Consider the following 15,271-nt stretch of genomic DNA (forward strand, 5'->3'; position numbering starts at 1 on the left):
TTCTAGTACGGCAAGGATTGTGAGGGTTCAGACATTTTAAAGGGGGGAGGGGAAATGAAATCACCATTTCAAAAATCTCAGACTTTTAGCACCACTTGAAACCTCCTATCATAATATAATCACATTAATATTCCTGTGTTTGACAGAGGAACGTTCTTATTTGCAACATAACCAGATTCCAGAGGTCAATTAAGACAAATTAATGTACTGTATTCTAGAAGGGTCCTTATAGAGGAATGGTTCAGATATAATTTGTTAGGCAGTGGGTGACTTCATTGTGCATCTCCTTCACCTCCTGAGGACCTGTGCTGCCTTATGCATAGCAAGAATAAATGTTGATTTAAAATAAAAGAATTATTATTTGCAAGACGTTTCTGCTACTGTTTATGTACTGGAAAATGTTCTTCTAGTCTGAACTGAGGAAAGGAAAAAGTAGCTGTTTAGCTGAGAGTGTAATAATGTTGATGATTGCAATCAAAATGTCAAAGTTGCAGTATTTTAAAATTCTAATTCATTTTGTTTTTTAAGGAAATACATGCAGATATATAAAACTGAGCAGGACTGAGCAAAACCAGAGCAACAAGTGTTCCAGCTGGACTCAAAGTCATCATCACCCACCACTTACCACTCATCACTCCAAAAGTCTACAAGAGTTCGGTAACATTAAACATAACATTTGTTCCTTGGTTCTGGATCTTTTCATTTTAAGGTTAGCCCAATTCAGAGCAACAAAAATGACATAACAAAACTGAAGCTTGGTCTAGTACTGAAAGGTAATGTATACCAAATACTAAAAAATAAGGAGACTTTAGATTTTTATGAAAATATCCTTATTTAACCTTCATATTATAAAATCCAACTATGGGAGTGATTGTTTGTACATTTTAATCTGACAATATTATTTCAATTCCCGTGACATGTTTACAATAAATAGGTGTGATTTCTATAAGTAACACATGTCACCAAAAAGGAAATTGTGTAAAAGGGAACAAAACTCAGAACTTGTGCAATAGTCTGGGATGAAGGTTAATACCTTTACCTAATTAGAATTCAAGGGGAGTTCTGTTGACATGCATTGATCCACGAGGAATTGGCATATTTTGAAAAGCATCAGTGAAACAGATACAACAAAATGTGCCTAAACTGTAGATCATATATAGAAAAAGCCTGATATTTGTCTTGCTTCTGCATCTTTGAAGCATTCTCCTTATTTGTCTGCTATCTAACCAAGGATCATAAACAATCATTACAAGACAGCCCGCTTCTTTCCAAATACTTGGCCCTTTAAAATGAAATGATTGCTGTACTCTTCATGAATTATATAGACATGTTTATATAATAAACTTTGGAATAACTAAAACTCTAAAATGATGAAAAACAACAACTCTCATGCAACACTGAAGAACAGATCAAAGTACAAAGTACAAAGTTAGAACTAAGCGTTGGAGAAAGGTTGAATATTCAGTTCCATGCAGTGGTGGGTTTCAAATTTTTTTACTACTGGTTCTGTGGGTGTGGCTTGGTGGGTGTTGGCATGGCTTGGTGGACGTGGCAGGGGTAGGATACTGTAAAATCTCCATTCCCACCCCACTCCAGGGGAAGGATACAGTAAAATCTCCATTTCCTGCCCAATCCAGGGGAAGATTACTGCAAAATCCCCATTTCCTCCCAATCAATTGGGAATTGGGAGGCAGAGAATTGATGCGGGCAGGGCCAGTCAGAATTTTTACTATCGGTTCTCTGAACTACTCAAAATTTCTGCTACCGGTTCTCCAGAACTGGTCAGAACCTGCTGAAACCCACCTCTGGTTCCATGGAATATTTTTATTAAGCCACACCTGCATAAAACCATCTCATATTTTCACATGAGAGCCAGTTTAGCATAATGATTAAAGGCACCAGGCTAGAAACATGGAAACCAGGGGTGTTAGTCCTGTCTTAGGAAGCTGCGTGACCAGTTTCTCTTGGACCAGTTTCTCTGTCCCAGACCCAAGAAAAAGGCAAGAGCAAACTACTTCTGGAAATATTGCAAAGAAAATTGCAGGGACTTTTTTAGGTAGCAGATTGGCTCAAGGGTATCAAAACAAAACAAATCCCCATATGGAACTATTAAGATTTCTTTTCCTTTTTCCGTTTTTTCTATTCCTATTCTCCAGACTATACACTTTGTTACATTAAGTGGCAGCTCGTTAAAGTCTTCGCTACAACTTTATCTTGTATCAGCTTATTAATGTTACTCTTGTATTATGTGCCTATTATTACTTGGTTCATTACTGGTATGATGCAGCATACTTCAAACACAACATGAATCCGGAGGCTTTGATGGCTTTGTGAAAGAGTGCTCAACACATCATGTAATATTTAGCACAGTCAAAGTTCATTTTTTTAAAAAAAGAATAATGTTCTTGCCATCAAGTAAGAATATTAAATCTTCTAGGCAAATTTCTGCTGGTTATTCTACTTTCTCAAGCTCAGTAGTTGATGCATTTCATTGCTTTTATGTGTGAACATAAAATCGTACAATGCAAATTACAATGGAACTGAACCAAGTACATGAGGTTCAGGATGTTTTTCACGGTCAGTTATAATTCTGTTCAGTCAAAATGATTTGAGAGAGTTTGGATTCTCTCCTCTCCCTTCCTCTCATTACAATCTGGACTGTCCTATTCTTAGTAATAAAATTTTAATTGTAATTTAGGAATCCCATTGTTCCATTGACATATGGATTTTGCTAACAATCTTCATTCTTGAACTCATGGTAAAGTTTTTTGCTTATATTTAAGCTGAGCTGCTAAGACTATTCCATTCTAGGTCATCAAACCTAAGAATATGTGAGGCTGGCTTGGTAGTAAATACTTGTTTACAGTAATAGCAATGGCACTTAGACTTAAAGAGAGCTTTACCACTCTCTCTGGCTGATTTACAGAGTCAGCATTATTTGCATATTGCCCTCAACAATCTGGGTCCTCATTTTGCCAATGTTGGGAGGATGGAAGGCTGAGTCAACCTTGAGCCCTGACGGGATCGAACTCCAGGCTGTGAGCAGAGTTAGCTTGCAATACTGCATTCTAACCACTGCACCACAAGGGCTCATAAATAAATAACTGAATGCAGTGATTCCTCAGCAATTATTTTAATTTCAGTGTTGGTTCTCTGTGGTTGACATTTCCAAACTAGTCATGACTGTCACAGACCTATTTGAGGAAGATGATTTAATTCTGATGCAAATAGGAGACGACTTCCGGTATCCGGTGGCAACGGACGTCTGGAAGGCTTCTCCTGCCTCCAGTGTCCGAATCCGGCCGCCGCCGAGGCCAGGCCAGGTGTTCGAAAAGGACACCTGCCGCGCAGACGGCTCGCCAGGGTCTCCCAGCCGATATACAGGACTGGGGGACCGATGCTGGCGCGTCCTAGGCTCGGCGGGGTTGAGGCCACAGGCGCCATTATTTTGGTCGTCGCCTGGGCGCTGTGCTCGGTGACACGGGGCTTTGGATTTATAATTGCAGCAGCCTGGTGGTGAACAGGGAGCGGAGAAGAATTGAGGAATGAAGAAGGGAAGGGATATCGGCAAATGTGGTGGAGTACTCCGGTGCGGGGTTTTCTCCCCTGCGACTGGAAGAATCTGAATCACTTTGGAGAGAGGAGAACTTAAAATAACAAGATTACGGTTTTGTGGAGCTCTGGAGAAGAGGTGATGGAGAAATTTAGGAGGGAGGTTTGAGGCCCCCTCCTCTGAGGAACAATGGTGGCGTCCAGCTTCCGCCTTCACTATGAGAATCTTGATGACATCACTTCCCTTGACTTCCTGGTTGACTAACTGTACTCTGGACTCGTTGCTCCTGTGAGTGCCCCTGGTGGATCCGGAGGAAATTATAAGGATACTGTGCTTGCCTGAGGATTTTAAAATTTTTTTTTAAATGGCAAAGGTCAGAGACCAACTGCTGGAGAAATGGAGAATTCTGGAAAAGTTATCTAATATGGACAAGAAACTGGATGAAATAAGAGCAGAAATTGTGACTATCCAAAAGGATTTAAAGGATACTCAACAAGTCTCAGCAGAAAATAAGCAGAAAGTGGAAGGTCTGGAGGGTGAGATGCGGGCAGTGCAGAAAAGAGGCGACAAGCAATGCTGTGCTTGGACTACAGATGGATAAAATGTCTTATTTCTTAGGTTTCAAAATTTGGAAGAAGTGGACCAAGAAGACTTGAGAGATGTTGTGACTAAACTGTTGGGAGAATTTCTTGGGAGAGGTGTTGATTTTATGAATTGGGATGTGGATCGAGTTTATAGAGTTAATTCACAATATGCACGCATGCAGTTCCTAGAGAGGTTCATGTCAAATTTGTGAAAAGAGGCGAGATGAAATTCTTAGAAAACATAGGAGTGGGGCACTGACTTATAGGGGCAGGAGATAGCCATTCTGAGGCAGATTCCCAGACAGGTACGTGAAATGAGAAAGAAATATTATTTTTATCAAGCAAATTGTACCAGAAGGAGTGGGCTTCAGATGGCTGATGCCAGAGGATTGATGATTTTCCGGGAGGGCATTACGAAAAAATTAGTACAATTGCGGAGGCTGCGGCCTCGTGGAGGAACACAAAGCCCTCCTGGATTTAGATGACCCAGGAATTGAAGAAGGGAGGTTATAGACCATGGGGGAGGGCGGCTGCCGCTGTTGCGGCCCTGGAGTTGGGTCAGGCTGAACCCAGAGTTCTGAGATCCAAAACTAGGAAGTGACAAAGATATTTGGTATTGTGTTGGTTTTCCTTATTCTCTTTCGTATGATATTCTGATTATTCTTGACCCTTCCTTATTGTGTAAGATTGAAACTTAGCTACTTCGTATCACCTGCTTGCCATATGGCTGTTGTATGTGTTTAAAATTTTGAGTAAAATTCTTATCATGTATAAGAAAAATGAAAATTTACCATACCTGATATGTATTTGCATTAATTTTTTCTGACCAATAAAAACTTTTTATAACAAAAAATTCTGATGCAAATACTTTTGGTCAAGAATTTTGACGGATAAGGTAAATATGCTAGGATAAGATATATTTCAAATATTTTCAATATTTGATATGTTTTTGATAGTCATCAAGAACAATTATTTTACTAAGGCATGAGATATGAAAAACACTTTCTTCATTGTTTGAGTAATGTCTATAATTTTGAAATTCATTCCTCTGAGCCTCTCCAAATTCTTCCTGAAAGGTTCCCTCATCTATTTTTCCTTTGTTAATATCTAATTTGGCCATTGTAGAAAGACATTTTTTACCTCTTTGTATATTTCATAATCTGTGATCAAGGGAAATCTTTTGGGAAGGTCTGACATCATCTCCTTCTCTGTTCTAACATATGTGGTGATGCATAAATCAAATGAATAAAATATTCTAATGAATAGTTTAAACAGACCATATTCTACTGAAAAAGAAAATGTTTATACTGACCTAAATAACAGCAGAATGAAGAGTGCTAAGACAAGGGAAACAAGAGAAATAGAATATCCCACAGTAGAAAGTTTTTCAAGCACCATAAACAATGTAAGGTCTTCTGGCTGAAAACAACAAAGAAACAACATAGTTAATGTAGTCAAGTTTTCCTGAGGGAGATAAATTCATAAATATCAGATATATGTGCCTAGTTCCAAAAACAGCTACTACTATGTTGACACATACAGATGACTGCAAAATTTTAGGCATCCCTGGTCAAACTGCATGAGTGAGAACCATCACTCATACCCTGGTCATTATTCATCCATCCATCCATCCATTTATCAAAATTCTTAACTACCTATCTCCCTCATAGAAGGAATACGGTAATTCAGATGACTAATTCACTCTCCATGGCCCTTTCCTTGAAGATCACTCAGAAATTTCAGCTGCAATACCTCTGGTTTATTACCCTTATTGTAAATCACTATGAGTCCATTTCCATTACATTCTCTATCCCTCTATTTTTTTTCATTCTTGGCCTTTTCTCCTAACAGGATTTTCTTTTTTAAAAAAGAAGGCAATCAGAGGAATCATATTAAGAAACAAATCTGATCGCCTAATGCTACAAACAAGAAGGTAACTGCCCACTTCATGCCATATTTAGAGAAACACTTAGCAGCCATGAAACAGAATGCTATATTTGATTATTGCTTCTTCAATGACAGCTCCTTATGTGTTCCAAAGTGCCCGGACAGAGGAAACTCAAAAAGAAGAGCTAATAGCAGTCAATTAATCTTTATGATGGTCAGAACCATTATAAATATAAGTTAAAACAACCTAAATACAATCCCAAAAATATAATAACATTTTAATACTTTAACACATGGTGTGCTTCTATTAACAAAATGGGATATGCCGTTTTATGGCTAAGGCACAAAACCTAGCAATTAAAAATGTGATTTTAGAATGTCTGTCATTTAAGAAAACTTCAGCATGGCCAGGCATTCTTTCCATTCAAGGACACATTATTTGAAAATGCAGTTTCACATATAATTTATGCTTTACGAAAACATGTTCTAGAGTTTCAGGTTCACCAGAGGAACAAGGACATTGTTTAAGTACTAGAGGAATTCTATTATATCTGCCATTCATAAATGTGGAGAAAGCATTAAAATGTGCTCTGCAAAAAAACCTGTAATGGGTGTCAGTAAGAATTATTGTATTGCTACCAAAAGAAAAATTATCCATCATAAAAAGGCGCTATATTCTCTATGTGTCTTTCTTTCTTTCTTTCTTTCTTTCTTTCTTTCTTTCTTTCTTTCTTTCTTTCTTTCTTTCTTCCTTCCTTCCTTCCTTCCTTCCTTCCCTCCCTCCCTCCCTCCCTCCCTCCCTCTTTCTTTCTTTCTTTCTTTCTTTCTTTCTTTCTTTCTTTCTTTCTTTCTTTCTTTCTGTATCTGTGTAAAAGTGATTTGTTTATTTTGTTTTATTAGCCAAATCTCCATTCTATATTGACTTCCCTTCTTCTTTGTATAGGATCATTGTGGAAAATAGATCATATGTGCTACCTAATCACTCTGCATGTTCCTGAATGCTTCTATATTTTGTACCAGGGAGCCATAACATTGTTAAAACCATACTTCTGAACTCATCTTGCAGAAAAATCATTACAAGTTAGTGTTCTTTGAGGTACAGAAACCCAGTATGCAAATTCTCGAAGGAGGCTGTATAGTCAATAAGGAAAGTAAATCAAATGTGGAATCTTACTGAGTGTACTTATGGCTTGTCTCTCAGATTAGTTTGATGTGCTTCTTCTGAATAAACTCGGTAGTTTGGAATTCCAAAGGAGAGAGGGAGAGCGACTCCCTTAAGCCTCCTGTCTAAATTATGCTAACTCTCTTTTCTGCTGCCCATTTTCATGTAAGGTAAGTTGCACCATAGGTGAGCTGTAATCACAGTACCAAATAAGACAGAACATAGAATAATAGAGTTGGAAGGGACCTCGGAGGTCTTCTAGTCCAGTCCTCTGCTTGAGCAGGAGACCCTATATTGTTTCAGACAAATGGTTGTCCAGTCTCGAGCAAGCTATTCCGATTGCTTTCACTGTTGGGAAATGTCTTCTTAGTTCTAGGTTAATTCTCTCTTTAGTTTCTTCACAACCATTATTTCTTGCCTTGCCTTTTGGTGCTTTAGAAAATAGTTTTTTTTGTTTTATTATTATTATTATTATTATTATTATTATTATTATTATTATTATTATTATTATTAATTAATTAATTAGATTTCTATACCGCCCTTCTCCCGAAGGACTCAGGGCGGTTTACAGCCAGAATAACTGGTGTTTAACACCACCCCCCTCCTCGTCTTGATAGGAGTCCCTCAAATATTGGAACATTACTATCATATCCCCCCTCCACAGTCCTTTTTTTCATTCATCCCCAATGTAACCATTCTTTGTATGTTTTAGCCTCCAGCCCCCTAATTATTTTTTGTTGCTCTTCTCTAGAGTCTCAACATCTTTTTTGTATTATGGCAACCAAAACTGGATGCAATATTCCAAGTGAGGTCTTAATACGATCTTGTAAAGCAATACTAGAACATCACTTGATCTTGATTTTATCTCTTTATCAATGCAGCCTAGGATTGCATTGGCTTTTTTGGCTGCTGCCGCACACTGTTGGCTCATATTTAAGAGACTGTCCATTAGGACTCCAAGATCCCTCTCACAGTTACTGGCATTAAGCCAAGTTTTGCCTAGTCTATATTCAGTAGATCAAAAGTAGATACCCAGTAGGCCAAAAGAGGATTCCCAGAGAAGATTACATAGTGAATGTGTCTCCCATAAAAGATGACTCTGCTCACTTTTATTTTGAAATGATTCTCCTCAAGGCATTCTGAGCGGTTATTCCAAACCTCTGTTGTATTTTCGATATTTTGCCAAATCCCTTGGTCCAAGCAGACTCTGTATACCTTCCTTGCACTTCCTAAAAGTAAACAGACACAAGCTCAAAGGTCAAGCCATGCATTTCATTTTTCAGCCCTGGTTTATTGCTATCACCCTTTCATCCCATGCGTGGAAAGAAAAAAAAGGAGACTTGGCTTACTGTAGGGTAGCGCTTTGTAATGTCTGTTTATTTGGGAGGCAACTGTAGAAAGCTTAATATTTCTCAGTGGATTAACCTGTGCCAAATCTGCACATTTCCCTATTTTTAAATCTTTTTAGAAGCCTAAACCCATGGAATAAGACTGTATTTCTTTAAATAGCTTTTAATATCTTTGTCATGCTTCAAATGAATTGCACTTAAGGTTATAAAGCATTAATTAATTCAACATAATCGGGATCTTTTTCTATGGAAATGGATCTCTGGTCAAAAGGGTCTCTCCATCTTTACTGTCTTTTGATGTAACATCCATGGGTGATTTAAGGCATCCATCCTTCCTTCAAATGTACTGTTTGCTAACCACAGCTGATCATGTACACTTCTCACCAAAAACAATTATATTTTAAGACATATGAACACTTTCCCCCCCTGTTTTCCATGATTTTTAGATTGTTTCATGTTGTTTCTTTCCATCAGTTACTGTCACAATCATTTTGTGATGATCATGCTTACATAAACACAGCCAACTGAGCTTTCATTTAGCCAACAGAAGTCTTTCTAGCTCTGCTACTTATGTTCCCTTTGGCTAGAAATAAAAATGTGAATATATCAATCTTGTATTCTGCTTCTGGGGAGTTGGGATGTCTTCTAATTTTGTTATGCTAAGCATTAGCTAATATCCTAAGAAAATCACTCCAGATTTGCCATGTTAAGCACACAGAACTACTAGTTCTGCATAGCAGGAACTTTGCACTGGCATAGACGTACAAATATAAGAGTAGAATTCCATACTATATCTTTACACTGGCTAAGAAATGACACAATCATTCCTATCGTAACAGCTATGGGTATAGTACTTCCAAAGACTGCTGAACTACACCCAATTTTGCTAGCAGGTGGTAAAAGATGATGGGAACTGTAGCTCAGGACATCTGGAAAGTGACCCCTCCCAGGTTTAGATGTTCAGTTTCAGAGACTGCTGCAAATGTAGGAAGGTAATCAAGTTCCAGATCTTAACGCCACTACTTTTATAATTGCTATACTCTGTACTGATGAAAGGAGAATCAGATTGTAATTTAGTTATTTTTCCAAAAGCTACCAGATACTATTAGCACAGAAGAATTTCATTTTAGGTCATGGTGTACCCAATATAAAACTCCAAAAGGGAAGGAAAATTATATAGTGTATTACAATTTAGCAGTTTCCAAGTCTGCATTACCATTTTTAAGCCACGGTAAATAAGATGGACAAGCAACGGAGACATTTCCTGGTGGCGAATGAGGCCAGCAAGCAAACTGATCAAAACTTCCATTGCAATATATTCCTGCGAAGAAGGAAAGAGAATATTTTTGAAAGTTAACTAAATGTTACAAGAAATTGATCATCAAGGAATGCAATATCTCTAAACTAAGCTCTACAGTAATTTGGTTAGCAATATGTAACTTTGCATATTTGTTACTTAGTATGAACATAAACTTACTTTTTGTAACCAAGCTACAATAGGTTCCTGAAAATAGGTTTAAATGCTGACCATAAGTAGTATAGTAAGAGCACCAGTTGCCAACTTATTTTTCTGAGACTAAGCCAATTTTTAAATGAAGCCATCTCACTTTTTATTTCTTTATCACAAATTTATTCTGTTACTGTTTTTAACACTAACATTGCACCATATTGCAAACCAACATGGTTGGCTGAGATTCCAGGTAGATAGAAATGGAAATTTTGTTTAGGACACTCAGCTGATTAAACTAACAATATCAAGACCAATGAAAATAAATATAAACTGTCAGATCATAACCATGACAAATAAATTTAAAAGGCATGGGACTTAAATATAAAATAAATTTCCAGGGGGAGGGGCTTTGCTTTTTCTCTTTTTTTCTTTTCTTTATCCTTTTTTTTAAAAAATATATATATATCTTGAATGTTACATTTTTTAAAAAAACATCCCTTTATATATCATAAATAAATTAAATAAATAAAATCATATTGATTTTCGGGAGCGCGTGCTCGATGTCTGAAAGCGATCATGCGCTCCAACCCCTCAGACTTCTCCTGTTCCCCGGATGGTCATGATCCTCAGAGCTTGGGCCTTCGGGTGATGCTGTGCAATGCCCTCAGATTGCCGGTTGTGAATCCCTCCTTGTGAAGTGGGGCCATAGGGGTCAGTTGGGCTTGTTGATCGCATACCTGGCTCCTTACTGCGTGACAACAGCCCTGCCCGAGTTGTTGGAGGTGCTTGCTGGGGTGGCGGTTGAGACTCCTAGACTTATGGTCATGAGGGACTTTAACCTGCCATCTACCGGCATGTCATCACCGTTGGCTCGGGAGTTCATGGCCTCCATGATGGCCTTGGACCTGATGCAAGTAGTGGATGGCCCTACCCACATCGGGGGAGGCACACTGGATTTGATTTTCATCTCTGGACAGTGGATGAGTGATCTGGTTTTGGGAGATGTAGTCACTGAGCCGTTGTCATGGTCAGATCACTCTCTCCTTTGTCTGGACTTTCAGACCGCCATCCAACACTGCAGGGAGACGGGACCAATACAGTGGTTCCGTCCCAGGCGCCTGATGGACCCAGAGAGGTTCCTGATGGAGCTTGGGCCATTCCCTGAGGATCTTGCCCACGGCACGGCTGAAGAACTAGTTGCGGCTTGGGAACTGGCCGCGGCTGGGGCTCTGGACTGTGTCGTGCCTTTGCGGCCTCTGACCCGGCATAGGTCTTGTAATGTATCTTTAAATATTTTGGCGGGAAACAAGCACGTTGCTGATTGGTTGAAGCCGCCGGTTAAACTGTATAAAAGGAGAGGTTTTTCCCCAGCCTGGTTGCTGGGTTCACCATATATTAAAGAGCTGTTGTCACTACCCTGGTCTCCAGCCTCGTTACTTCCCGAACTTAACACTGGCGACGAGGATGGGATCTCGAAGTTAAGAGCACCAGGAACGAGCTGAACGCACGAAAGAACCGAACCCAGCAAACTCAGGGCAGAAAGCGAGATGGCCAGCTACACTCCGCCCGCGTTTGACCCAGAGAGGTTCCTGATGGAGCTTGGGCCATTCCCTGAGGATCTTGCCACGCACGGCTGAAGAACTAGTTGCGGCTTGGGAACTGGCCGCGGCTGGGGCTCTGGACTGTGTCGTGCCTTTGCGGCCTCTGACCCGGCATAGGTCTTGTAATGTATCTTTAAATATTTTGGCGGGAAACAAGCACGTTGCTGATTGGTTGAAGCCGCCGGTTAAACTGTATAAAAGGAGAGGTTTTTCCCCAGCCTGGTTGCTGGGTTCACCATATATTAAAGAGCTGTTGTCACTACCCTGGTCTCCAGCCTCGTTACTTCCCGAACTTAACACTGGCGACGAGGATGGGATCTCGAAGTTAAGAGCACCAGGAACGAGCTGAACGCACGAAAGAACCGAACCCAGCAAACTCAGGGCAGAAAGCGAGATGGCCAGCTACACTCCGCCAGCGCCGTTTGACCCATCCAGGGAGAAATGGGGAGCGTACATGACCCGTTTAGCTTCCTGAAGCAACGAACTGCAAGGAGTTCAGACAACATAAAGGGCATATTTCCTGAGCCACTGCGGTCCCGAGGTCATCGACATCGCGGAAGCCCTGGCAGAGCCAACGCCGGTACAATCGGTATCGTGGCAAACTCTGCAAAATCTATTGAAGAACCATTTCGCCAACACCGTCCAAATCGTCTGCGGCGTTTTGAATTTGGAGGCGCAGACAGCAAGAGGCGAATCCATCAGCGATTACATGGCCGCCCTGAGAAAGCCTCCAAGACTGTGGGTACGAGACTGGATGAGGAGCTGTTAGAGCAACTCATCCGTGGGGTCAGAGACATTCGTTTGCGGGCGGCTGCTATCAAAAAGCAATCTAACGCTGGCAAGCGCTCTGGGCGAAGCCAGAGCTCATGAGATGTCCACCCAAGCGGCGGAAACCCTACAAAAGCCACTCACGCCAGCGGCGAGCACAAATCAACCCGGTCCACATGAAGAAATCCAGACCGAATCAGGCGGCGAGGATGAGGAAGGGTTTGCCTCACCGAGAGAAGGGCAAAGACCGGGATGAATGCGGAAGTTGCGGAGGGCAACACCAGCGTCAACGATGCAAGTTCAAGGGCGCTACATGTCGGCGGTGCGAGAAGAAGGGCACCTGGCTCAAGTCTGTCGAGCACCCCAACCTTCCGCCGAAAATTCAAACCGACCAATCAGAGCGCAGGATCGGCAAAGGCGACCCGCGATTGGTCAAAACAAAAGGGCAATTCAAATCGAGCGACCGTGATAATAGGCCGCAGCAACCCGCGTCGAAGAAAATCTTCACAAACCGAAAATCGAAGGAGTGCCGTGCCGACTAGAAGTGGACACAGGGTCAGCGATCACAATCATGTCCTGGGACACTTTTGCAAAAGCTTTGCCAGAATAAGCGCCACTGCAAACACAACAGCTACGAGTTCCACGACTACCAAGGGAATCGCATCCCTGTTCGAGGGACCACCACCGTCCGCGTCGAGTACGGACCACACAAGAAGACCCTGCCCATCACGATAGTCGAAGGGACCCTGCCAAGTCTGTTGGGACTAGACTGGTTCCGTGCATTGGGCATGGGAGTGACTGGCATCTACAGAAGTGACTTTAACCTAAAAGACACACTCATGAACGAGTTCGAAGATGTCTTCAAGGACTGCCTGGGCAAGTACAAGGGGACCCCTATTTCCTTCAATTTAGACCCCCAGGTAGCCCCCATTCGGTTAAAGGCAAGGAGAGTCCCTTTTGCCCTTAAACCCAAGATTGACAAGGAGATAGACAAGCTCATCAGTCAGGGGATTCTGGTGCCAGTCGATCACGCAAAGTGGGAGACGCCAATCGTCACCCCAGTGAAACCAGATGGGTCAGTTAGAATCTGCGCTGACTACAAGGTGACGTTAAATAAAGCCTTACAGAAAAGCGCTTACCCGGTCCCCGTGGTACAACACTTGCTACACTCGCTGGGGCAAGGGCACGTTTTTGCAAAGTTAGATTTGGCTCAAGCCTATCAACAACTGCCCGTAGATGCCAACACAGCCGAGGCCCAAACGATTGTGACTCACAGAGGTGCATTCAAGTGTACCCGGTTACAGTTTGGGGTGAGTGTGGCACCGGGTCTGTTCCAAAACTTAATGGAGCGACTTCTGCAAGGGCTCCCGGGGGTAGTCCCCTATTTCGATGATGTATTGATATCAGCCGAAAATTTAGAAGAATTGGGGGAGCGCTTGAGAACAGTTCTGGGCATTTTCCGGTCAGCCGGTCTAAAGGTTAAGGTGAACAAATGCCAGATAGGGGTAGAATCCGTAGAGTTCTTGTGCTACAAAATAGACAAGGAGGGAATTCACCCCACTGAAAGCAAGGTCAAGGCAATACGAAAGGCTCCAGCGCCCAAAAACAAAACAGAGCTACAGGCATTCCTGGGTCTAGTGAATTTTTACGCGGTCTTTTTAAAGAATAAGGCAACCGTTGCCGAGCCGCTCCATAAGCTACTGGGAAAGAATACTGCTTGGTCTTGGGGAAAGTCGGAAGCTAGGGCTTTCGAAGCAGTAAAAAACCTACTCTCGAGTGATAGCTTACTGATTCAGTATCATAGCTCATTGCCATTATTATTGGTTTGTGATGCTTCCCCTTACGGGGTGGGGGCTGTGCTCAGCCACAGACTTCCGAATGGCACAGAAGCCCCAATAGCCTTCTACTCCAGAACGATGTCATCGACAGAGAGGAACTATAGCCAGTTGGATAAGGAAGCGCTAGCCATTGTGTCAGGGGTTAAAAAGTTTCACGAATACGTTTTTGGTAGAGACTTCGAAATTGTTACAGACCATAGACCATTGTTAGGGATACTGGCTGGCGACCGAGTGTGGGCCCGCAACTATGGGGATGGCCCAAGTTGGATAGCAGGGCAAATCCTAAAAGTAACCGGTCCAAAATCATACTTGGTAGAGTTAAAAGACAGCCGAGTATGGAGGCGCCACATAGATCAAATAAGAAGACGAATAGCCGAACATTCCGAGTTAAATGAAACAGGCCCTGACCATACATTATTTGAACCCACAGCCGAGTTAAACCCGGGAGAAGCGCAAGACTTATCTGAGTCCCCGGAGGTCCAGCGACGCCCACAGGTTCCTTTAGAAAACAGCAGGGACGACTCTGCAAGTAATCCAGGGCCGGAGGGCCTAGAGAAAGAGCTGGGAGGAGCAAACAGCCCCTCCGACCAGCTCAACCCACTCCCAGGGACTGAACTGCGCAGGTCCGAAAGAGTCAGGAGACGCCCAAGTTATTTGCGTGACTACGTCGAAAAATAATATGTAAATATAATGTAAATGTTGGTAAAGTGTTTTCTGGGAGGGGAGGAGTGTAATGTATCTTTAAATGTTTTGGCGGGAAACAAGCACGTTGCTGATTGGTTGAAGCCGCCGGTTAAACTGTATAAAAGGAGAGGTTTTTCCCCAGCCTGGTTGCTGGGTTCACCAAATATTAAAGAGCTGTTGTCACTACCCTGGTCTCCAGCCTCGTTACTTCCCGAACTTAACAGGTCTCAACCAGCTCCTTGGTTTTCTGAGGAGCTGAGGGAGATGAAACGCCGGAGAAGACGCCTAGAGAGTGTCTGGAGATCCAACCGTTCCGAAGCTGATCGGACAGTAGTTAGGTCTTTTAGTAGGACCTACCTAGTGGCATTGAGGAAAGCGAGGCATTTTTACGTCTC

At 41.9% G+C, this 15,271-nt stretch overlaps 1 protein-coding gene across 1 annotated transcript in view; it reads right to left on the reverse strand.

Moving 5' to 3' along the window:
* Nucleotides 1–15,271, reverse strand: part of GLP2R (glucagon like peptide 2 receptor) — a 66,849-nt gene that overhangs the window by 14,068 nt on the left and 37,510 nt on the right. Inside the window, exons 3-5 of the mRNA XM_058173275.1 lie at nucleotides 9,752–9,856; nucleotides 8,294–8,415; nucleotides 5,450–5,556 (exon numbers count right to left, since the gene is read on the reverse strand). Coding sequence (XP_058029258.1) covers nucleotides 5,450–5,556; nucleotides 8,294–8,415; nucleotides 9,752–9,856 — 334 coding nt within the window. The remainder of the gene's footprint in view (nucleotides 1–5,449; nucleotides 5,557–8,293; nucleotides 8,416–9,751; nucleotides 9,857–15,271) is intronic.

Source organism: Ahaetulla prasina, chromosome 2 (genome assembly GCF_028640845.1).
Source record: "Ahaetulla prasina isolate Xishuangbanna chromosome 2, ASM2864084v1, whole genome shotgun sequence".
NCBI classification, from domain to species: Eukaryota; Metazoa; Chordata; class Lepidosauria; order Squamata; family Colubridae; genus Ahaetulla; species Ahaetulla prasina.